General features: G+C 41.4%; 1 protein-coding gene and 3 pseudogenes across 1 annotated transcript; 1 reads left to right on the top strand and 3 right to left on the bottom strand.

The window, feature by feature from the left end:
* The window catches only part of LOC147464369 (uncharacterized), a 1,038-nt pseudogene extending 692 nt beyond the window's left edge, over positions 1-346 (bottom strand).
* Positions 347-1,138: 792 nt separating this feature from the next.
* On the bottom strand, positions 1,139-1,752 carry LOC147464368 (uncharacterized). Its single transcript, XM_086509047.1, has 2 exons — positions 1,538-1,752; positions 1,139-1,460 (listed from the first exon to the last, which is right to left on the bottom strand). The coding sequence occupies exons 1-2, from the start codon at positions 1,750-1,752 to the stop codon at positions 1,139-1,141; spliced, it is 537 nt and encodes a 178-aa protein (XP_086365173.1).
* Positions 1,753-2,006: 254 nt separating this feature from the next.
* LOC147464367 (uncharacterized) lies at positions 2,007-2,870 on the bottom strand (annotated as a pseudogene).
* Positions 2,871-3,260: 390 nt separating this feature from the next.
* Positions 3,261-8,365, top strand: LOC147464366 (uncharacterized; annotated as a pseudogene).
* Positions 8,366-9,832: the final 1,467 nt, after the last annotated feature.

Genomic DNA, 9,832 nt, shown 5'->3' with positions numbered 1-9,832 from the left:
CACACTTCTTACCAGCTGTCCAATGGTTACACTCCACTCTACTTGATGTTGGTATCCTGTGAATAGACCACTTTGTGTCATGGACATTTTGCTCTAGAGCTTGCAACAATTCACTGCATGGTTGCTCATGTGCTGCATTTGACGTCTTATCTTGCGTGACATAATTATACTCAGGCCTGTGGCTACAAATGCTTGTATCCATATCCATTAATGGTCGCTTGGCACGCATTGTCCTCTTCTCACCCTTGAAATTAACTCTGTTATTGAACATTGGAGTACCCATGGAAGCATCATCCACTGCCCTAGAGGTGGCTGCTGGTGATGGACTAGTCTGCATCCTTGACATGGCTCTGTCAACTAAAATTTCCAATGTTGGCCCCCCTCCAATATATTTACCATCCAAGAAGGCTAGACGTCGGGCACACTGAAGATAGGCATTAATAAGATCAGTGACACATGCATCATAAAGACTAATTTTTTGCTTGTACCCCTCTCCAGCCAACCAACTTGCATGTTTGCTCTCAGAGAGGTTGGTCCTTGGAATCAATGCATTCATTATGGGCTCCCCATCCTTGACCATCATATGTCCCCAATGGCTAACCCTGAAATGCCACCAACTCAACCAACTATCTAGCTTTGGTATGTTTTTATCTGTTGTCTTGCCTGTTGCACACCAGCTCCTAATCCTACGAAATTGCTCGAGTGCCGCATCTGTTGTTTCAGACAATCTCCACTTCTCACACATCTCTTTATGCTTTGATTGGTACTAGGAGTGGATATACCTCTGTGTGTGCACCCTCAAATTATCCTCCCAGTGCCATAGACAAGACCTTTCCCTACCCACCATTTCCTTCTTGTCCCCGAACACATATCTCACTGCATTCCAATTTGCTCCTGCCTCATCTGACATGAATCCTTGAAAATTGGTTGGCCTATATGTGTGCTCAATCATAACCTGGTTCATAGATTCCCAAAACATTATTTGTGCTTCCTCATCCTCTTCTTTGAACTCGCATGTGGCAATAGTTAGAAGATCTCCAATCCTAATTTTATTACAAAGCCATGAGCCAAGGTATACAATAGTTTACACAATTAGTATCCACATCCACTTATTTATTTTTTAATACTTATTTGTTACTTACGTGTGATCATAAACATGTGCTCCCATTGTGTGCCATCCTCCTTCTATTCGATGGACATGGTCAAAACAAACCCATGATAATCGGAGGTCTTCATGTCCATCTCTATCCATCCTTCTGACCACATCTACTTCTGAACCTGGGCCAGTAGTAGACATCTTGAATATGAAGGACCGCTCTTGTGATGTTGATGCTTGCAACGGAAATCGAGAGCCATGGAAGAACTGAAAGTGGCACTTTCTCTTTAGTTCAAGAATTGCATCATATCCATCACCCATTGGTCGAGTGGTCCTTCTACACTGCATCACCATTTGCTTTACCCTACAACATACATAATCATGGGTGAACCAATTTTTCAAGAATACAAGTGTTTTGGTGCTTATAAGTTGAAAACTTACTTCTTCATGTTGACAAGGGTAAGCAATTCTTGGGACATCTCATGGACCTCCTTCTCACTTATAAAATCCCCACTTGTAATATTGTCATCTGTGAAGGCCTTGAGCACCATCTCTCTAGCCAATATCATTTGTACCTTCCTAGGGCCTGCTCTATTGTCCATTGTCACTGCCTTAGCTACTAAGGCTTTTATGTTCCGAATTGATGCTCTAGACATTCCCTTAGGGACGATGTGTTTGTGCTTTCCATGGTGCATAAATAGCCTACTATGGCAAGAATCCCTAGGCATAAAGTAGTAAACTGTTGCTGGACAATCTTTCACACACATGGGAACATGCTTGCAAAAAAAGCATTCCAAATTTCCATAGCTCCCCATGGCTAGGCAGCCATTCTTTGGGAGCTTGGACAACTGACCATTCCAATGTTGCTTGTTAGTTTGATTAGTTCTGCTCCTAAATGAGCATCGCTCATTCATACATTGGAAAACCCCTCCACAAAAACTCTTCCTAAGGACAAAAGATTTTTGAGTTCTTGTCTGAGTTTGTGGTTTTGTCCACAAATTTCCCTCATACTTTTGCTCCATACCCTCCATTGCCTTCCCCTCAATCATTTCATAGATGCAGAATTCTTGGTAGGTTTTTGGTAGATCTTTGACCTTGCCCTTGTATTCACACTCTTGCATAATAGTGTGAAGCACATCATTGGGAGGGAGTGTACGGATGATCTGGAATGCAGAAACTGATGTCTCAAAATTTAGAGTTTCTTCATCTAGCTTATCAAATTCAACATGATCTTCATTTTCCTCATCATCATCAATTTGTCTGCAAGAGAGCAAAAAAAATAGTGAAGAATTGTTCAAATTCAAACCTTCCAAAATGATCTTGGACTTACATGCACTTACATTGGTGCAGGTGATGGACCAATTGGAGATGACTCAGGGGTCTGAAAGATGTCTTCTAGTCTTGCAGTGTAATTTTTAGATAATGATTCCTCCAAGATGAAGTATGCCTCCATATAAACCCCCGCATAGGTGGGAAGAGGTGCCAAAACATTAAACTCTTGTCCCTCCTGAACAAGAGCCTCGACAATGACCCTAGTTGTACCACACAACTTCTCTTGAAGGAGCTTGATGGGAAGGAGGCATTTTCCATGGATGAATGGAATGTTGATGGACTGTCCGGACACAGATTACAAGAAAATTTTAGCTTCCCTGTATAAAAGAGAACTTTCAATCAGATCAACACCATATCCATAGTTAATAATTTTGAGTAAATTGAACACGTGTCAAGTCAATCTGTACCAACAACTCTGTAAAGTTAACAATTTCACATTCATTCAAAAACTCTCAATCCGAGTTTTTTTTTAAAATGAAATTCTGACAAATGCTTAAAAAATGTTAATCTTGAGAAATGTTTTAAAAAACGTTAATCTAGCGAAATGGTTGTAAAAGTTAATAATTTCACAGACATTCGAAAACACTACTATCAATCCCAGTTTTTTAAAAAAATGAAATTCTGAGAAATGTTTAAAAAATGTTAATCTTGAGACATGTTTAAGAATATGTTAATCTGGAGAAACGGTTGAAGAAAGTTAGTTTGGTTTTTTAATTATATTCTAACTTTTCAAAACATTTTTATTGCCCTTCAAATGTTCAACTTTTGAAATGCACACTGCTTATTCTTAATCGTTCATATTGTTTGCCTGGTTTCCATCCTTTGCAAAGCCATGAGGAAGGCAAGGCTCTTGCAAACGTCGCCACTGGCCAAATACTTCCACCCCTTAAGCCCCAAGAAAACAGCAAAGGTAAGCTTAACCTTTTGATTTAAGGACCATCTTTCTCAAATCTTTAAGCACGCTGAGCGCGCTTAAAGATCTGAGAAAAGAGAAGGTGAATTTGACAGCAAATGAGAGCATTTGAGTTGAGCGTAGGTAAGAGAGAAATGTAAGATTCCTGTTGCTGTGTGTATTGAGCTGTTGCTCTGTATATTGAGCAGGTGGTAGCACCGTTGACGCTTGCATCACTACTAGTTCGTGGTAGCAACAGAGCTGAGAGAGAGAGAGAGAGAGAGAGAGAGAGAGAGAGAGAGAGAGAGAGAGAGAGAGAGAGAGAGAGAGCTCCTATGAGAGACACTGTGTATAGTAAAGCTCCCTTAACACCTCAAACAGCGTGAGATGCAGGGTGTGAGTTGTCGATGGAGAACTAGAGAGCAAAGCCAGGAGGGGTCAGCGTGACTGCGAATGGAGAACACACACACACACACACACACAGAGTCACTTACATGTTTGCAGAAAGAACAGATAGATTCTTCACATAAAGCTCCAGGAGAATGGAGAAGAGCAAAATGATAAGTGGTAGTATAGAGGTGGTGCGAGATTTGTAAAGTGATAAATGTGCCAGCTGTAATGATTTCAACTCGCCATAATGACTCTAACACACCACAACTACCCATAATTTAGTTAATGGCTGGAGCGAGATTCGTGGTGATAAATGTGTCAACCGTAATGATTTTAACTTGCCATAATGACTCTAACACAACACAACTACCCATAATTTAGTTAATGGCTGATGTTGTCCTTTCCAATGTGTCCGATTCAGTCATTCATATGGCTTTTAACTAGATTTCATATAATCGAGAATTTTCATTCTTTCAAAGTGTTTATGCACTTCACAAGATCGAATTGTGAGGATGGTAAGTGTGAGGCAGATATTATGAGTATGGTAACTATGCCTAAGAGAAGGAAAATTGTGCAGGGTCCAGGGGATTCTGGAGCAACATACAAGAGAAGAGGTAGACCATCAAAGCAGGACAACTTCAATAGGTCAATTGCAAGAGCGGGTAATCAAGAGCATTCTCAAGTAAGTCAAAAGGATGCTGAAGATGTTGAGGAAAATGGTGGTGCTGAGGAGCTGGATGATAGTATTGTTCATGACTTGGAGCAAGAAAACGTTGAGAAGGTAGTGGATCAAGTTGCTATTGAGAGAGAGGAGCAGGGAGCTGATACTCAGAGAACTCAGGAAGATGATCAGAGTGAGGAGGTGGTAGTTGAGAAACATGACCAGGTGACTAAGGGGCAACGTGATGATGAGGTGACTGAGGGGCAACATGATGAGGAGGAGGGGCAACATGATGATGAGGTGACTGCGGGGCAAGATGATGAGGAGGAGGGGCAACATGATGATGAGGTGACTGAGGGGCAACATGATGATGAGGTGACTGAGGGGCAACAAGATGATGAGGTGACAGAAGGCCAGAATATCTCCAATCTTGCAGGGGGGAGAAGAAACAAATTAGAGGTGTTTGGTAAGATCCTTGAGATCTCTACACCAGAGGCATTCCTTGAAAGAATCAGAGTCACATTTTCTGGACCACCCCCTAGGATCCCATTATGCAGGTTACTGTCTAGTGAAGCCATTAGAAAAGTAAGCCCTTCCACCGAAAGATCACTCACAAGAAGTTTTATTAAGATGGGAGGATATCTTGAGATCAAGGGAGCCTTTATTGTCTCCATTATTGATCTAGAGGGGGAGGAGACACCAATCACTCAAGAAAGGATAGATTCTTGGGATGACTGCTGGAAAACAATTAATGAAAGATTTGAGAGGTCCCTTGATTTAGAGACAGAGTGGGGACCCTACTTGAAAGGAAAGATGGTCCATGTCCTGGATGGCAACAATCGTCTGCATGCATGGATGGAATGCATTAGACAATGTATTCTTTAACTTAATCTCCTTTAAGAACTTTTGTTGTGTTGATTGCACTATTTTAATATAATTGTACAATTATGCAATACAGGGTTTGAGAACGACTTGTCTAGACATTGCTCTGTGGTCTGCCACTTTTTGCAGTTTGCAAAGACTGATGTGGGGGAATTAATGTTTTCCTTGGCAAGATTGAACAAGTAAGATGATGTTGGGCATCTACTATTCTCCTTGAAAATTTTAATTGTTGTCTTGGAGTTATTGATATTATTTTTTGTTTTAATGCTACAGGATGAAGGATTATGCATATGTGCCAACCACATTTGGAGATAGGTTGTTCCAATTGAGAAGGCTAGGAGAGGCAGACAAGACTACTCTCTTGGATGGTTTGTCTATTGAAGACAGAGCATGGGTGGAGAAAGAAATGCAGGTTGTTTCATCTCGAGGGAAAAGGAGTTGGTTTACACTCCCTGTGCAAATAATGACATGGTTGCTCTTTAAGGATGAGATGGAACAGAAGATTGAAGAGTTGGCTAAGGGAATGGATGAAACTGGTAGGGCCAAGGTGATAAAGAAGATGGAGATTACCTATAGGGGAAAGACCTCCAAGTATGCAAGGATTGCAGATCCTGCAAATGGAGAGAAGTTTTGGTGTGCTACTCTATCCTTGCCTTGGCATGAACCGAGTGCGCATATTGCGACTGAAGAGAAACTCAACATGATTGGAAATGCTTGCATAACAGATGTGGATAAGGCACACATTGTGAAATTGTTAGATAGCTCACAAGTATCAATTCGATCCTTGGAGTGCCTTCCCAATGACAAAGCTAAAGTTAGGGACTGGCTCCACATGTATTGCTTTTGGCTGCAAGTCAATCAATATGGTCTAGGTCTATTACTAGACATTCAAAATGCTGATCGAGTAAGGCTGCCATTGGAACATCGATTCAGCAACTTTGTCATGCTTTGCCGAAGAAAGTACTTCAATAGATAATTTCGCGTTGTGGAAGGTGGCATTAAGTCGACCAATGCCATGAATGAGCAACCCGGATTACACAATGCAACCCGTCGAGTTGTTTATAGGTTTGTTAATTTGTATGGTTCAATTTTTTAGTCCTCATTAAACTAGTACTCAGTAGTTGGTGTGTGTTTAGATGGCTACTCAAGGAGATTGCACAACACATGCTTGATGAGATGCCCCCCTTGGCAAGTGTATGGACATATGCAGATAACCCTACGTTCATGTATTCCGATGTGAAGCTTGGAAGGGTAAGCGATGCATTACATTGCATTTTTTATGTTAACTCTTAACGCATGGGGAGATTATGCTAAATAATAGTTGTTGATTGTGCAGTCCTTGTCCACCATAGAGAAAGCCAAGTGTCCGTGGTGGCTAGACATGGTTAAGAACCATGTTCCGGATGAGGAGTTGGAATTATTTCAGCAACATAAAGCAGCCCTTCAACTTACAACTACTACGAATAGTGTCCTGGAAGAGGAGACGACGGCAACTTCTCAAGTAGTAGCATCCACTGCATCAGCATCATTTCGTAAGACACTTCCTATAAATCTTGGTAGGGAAGTCGTACATAGGGCATTACAAGCAAACAAGGCTATAGAGGATGGCAAGATGCAAGGGCAACATCAAAGCGCAAGTAGCAGTGGAGGGCTAAGAGAAAATGATGACATAATCAATGAAACATTGGAACCTACAGGTAGTGTTGATGCCTTTGCTTTGTCTATCTAATATGATCCATGGAGTGTTGTGATTGTTGATACATTTTCTTAAATCTAAAAGCTTTGATTTGTAGGCACTATTTACGTTTTCAACATTTCTGTTGAAGAGCTTGTTCATATTATTGAATATCCCCAACAAGCAGAGCAAATGGGGCTTGAGGTGTTAGAGGCCTTCAATGTAGTTTGTAGCCAAGGCACTGTGAAGGGCACTCAGCTAGACTTGTGCATAGACCTCATATTTGCAGATTTTCCATCTAACGTGGCTGTCGAGGGATGCTTTTGCAATAAAGTTCCGTTTTGGAACAAGATAGTGGATAACCTGTATGACACCACATTTCAGCTTGCAGACTCATGCTTGAGTGATAGGGGGTTTTTTGTTTGTTTGTACACCATGGAGGAAGGGGTGAAAGTCGAGCAAGCTGGCAAGCAAAAAGGGTTTAAGATATATCATCGTCAGGTTGTGAGATGCACACCACCTATTGGAAAGAGGTTGGGACCCATTGTCACACAGGTACAAGTAATTGATTCTTGATTTAATGTGCAATAGAATTTAGTGTGGCATCCTATTCTTTAATGACATGTATGACATAAAGCTTTCTATTTGAATAGGTGAATTGCTTGATCTTGTCTGCTTTTGTTCGTTGTTCGACAACTTGTGTGTATCGTATACATCATGATCAGTTGCCAGAATTGAAACTTGGTGGTGACCTTCAATTTGGACAGGACCTTATCTTCGATATGTGAGTTGACTCTATCATTTACTTGTTTATATGCCTAATCCATCATTTATATATATATATGCCATTAAAGTAAGTAAAATGTGTATTCAATGTCAGAGTACCTGAAGCAGATTTAGTAAAGAGGAAAGGAAAGCCATGGAGGGGTGGTTGTCAAAGAGGTCAAAAGCTTGTGAAGTACATAATCGCACTTTTTAGCCGTCCACAGGATGTAGTCCTTGACATATTTGCTGGCACGGGTACACTTGGCTTGGCAGCTCGCTTCATGGATAGACATGTCATTATGTTTGAGAGGGATGAGCGCATATATGATCGCTTGTTGAAGCCATTTGGAGTCAAGGTATGTTAGGAGTAGGTTCGTTGAAAATTATAAGTTGATTGACAAGAGGGTATGTATTAAGCAATTGTGTATTTTTTTGCAGATGGATTGATTTTAAAGGGTCGCAATGTAGTTGAAGATTGGATCCAAAGATTGGATCCAGCCAAGCTTCACATTTTCTTTTTGCTATTCTCTTAGATGATTGTGCTCAAACTTAGACTCATTGGCAGTGTTGTAGATTTCTTCAAAACTACCTTTCTTTTATGGTTGTATAAGAACGGTCGAATATGGTACTCGTGTGTTTGATGGTTGTATAAGAACAGTCGAATATGGTACTCGTGTGTTTGATGGGGCTGTTTTTTTGGGATAAAAACGCTAATTCTTTAGGCTGATTTGGGGCTAATCTGGGGCTGTTTTTTGGGCTAAAATCGCTAATTTTGTTGGCTGATTTGGTGGCGGATTTGGGGCTGATCTGGGGTTGTTTTTTGAGGCTAAAAACGCTAATTCTTTAGGCTGATTTGGTGGCGGATTTGGGGCTATTTTTTGGGCTAAAAACGCTAATTCTTTAGGCTGATTTGGTGGCTGATCTTGTCTGGGATGTCGTCTCATGGAGTGCATTGACTACGGATATGCCCAACATAAGCGAAAAAGGCGAGGAAGCTTAGGGCTTTTTTTGAGCATATGCAATGCAAGGACGCCTCTCCAAATGCGATCACCTAATCTTGCATCTTCACGGCATATGCCATTACGCAAGACACTAATATGGGCAAAATAGTTCAGATGATATTGTTAGTCAAGGGCTATTGAAAAACGATGTCTTTCTTGGAATTGCCTTGGTCGACGTGTATGCCAAATGTGCTCTATCTCAGCAAGCACAAAAGGTGGTCGAGGAGTTGCTTGTCAAGGATGTCGTCTCATGGAGTGCACTAATTGCGGGATATGCCCAACACGAAAAAGGCCAAAAAGCTTTAGGGCTGTTTTTAGCATATGCAATGCGAGGACTTCTCATGGAATGCACTGATTGCGTGATATTCTCAACACAGGAAAGGCCAAGAATAGGAGCTAAAAACGCTGATTTTCTGGGCTGATTTGATGGATCATTTAGAGGCTAAAAACGCTAAGTTTTAGGGCTGATTTGGTGGTTGATTAGGGACTGATCTTGTCAGGATGTCGTCTCATGGAGTGCATTGACTGCGGGATATGCCCAACACGAGAAGGAAAGGCGAGGAAGCTTAGGACTGTTTTCAGCATATGCAATGCAAGGACGTCTCTCCAAATGCGATCGTCTACGCTTGCATCTTCAAGACATGTGGCATTATGCAAGAGGCTAATATGGGTGAAAGAATTTCGATCATATTGTTAGGCAAACATTTCTGAAAAAAGATGTCGTGCTTGGCATTGCCTTGGTCAACATGTAAGCGAAACGTGCTCCACCTCAGCAAGCACCAAAGGTGGTCGAGGAGTTGCTTGTCAGGTATGTCATCTCATATAGTGCACTAATTGCGAGATATGCCCAACACGGGAAAGTCCAAAACAGGGAGCTAAAAATTGCTGTAATTTTGGGCTGTTTTGATGGCGGATTTGGGGCTGATCTGGGGCTGTTTTTTTTGGGCTAAAAACGCTAATTTTTTAGGTTGATTTGGTAGCTGATTTGGGGCTGATCTGGGGCTGTTTTCTTGGTCTAAAAACGCTAATTTTCTAGGCTGATTCGGTGGTGGATTTGGGGCTGATCTGGGGCTATTTTTTTGGGCTAAAAACGCCAATTCTTTAGGCTGATTTGGTGGCTGATCTTGTCTGGGATGTC

Source organism: Adiantum capillus-veneris, chromosome 1 (assembly GCF_014529385.1).
Source record: "Adiantum capillus-veneris isolate H3 chromosome 1, ASM1452938v2, whole genome shotgun sequence".
Classification (NCBI taxonomy): domain Eukaryota; kingdom Viridiplantae; phylum Streptophyta; class Polypodiopsida; order Polypodiales; family Pteridaceae; genus Adiantum; species Adiantum capillus-veneris.
This window is presented reverse-complemented; position numbering and strand designations above follow the sequence as displayed.

What these genes read in the sequence shown, in the direction of transcription:
- LOC147464368 (XM_086509047.1), bottom strand. Translation starts at nt 1,752, where the DNA reads ATGTCTAGAGCATCAATTCGGAACATAAAAGCCTTAGTAGCTAAGGCA. An exon ending in ACCCTTGTCAACATGAAGAA is followed by an intron (nt 1,461 to 1,537) that starts GTAAGTTTTCAA and finishes TGTATGTTGTAG; the next exon opens with GGTAAAGCAAATGGTGATGC.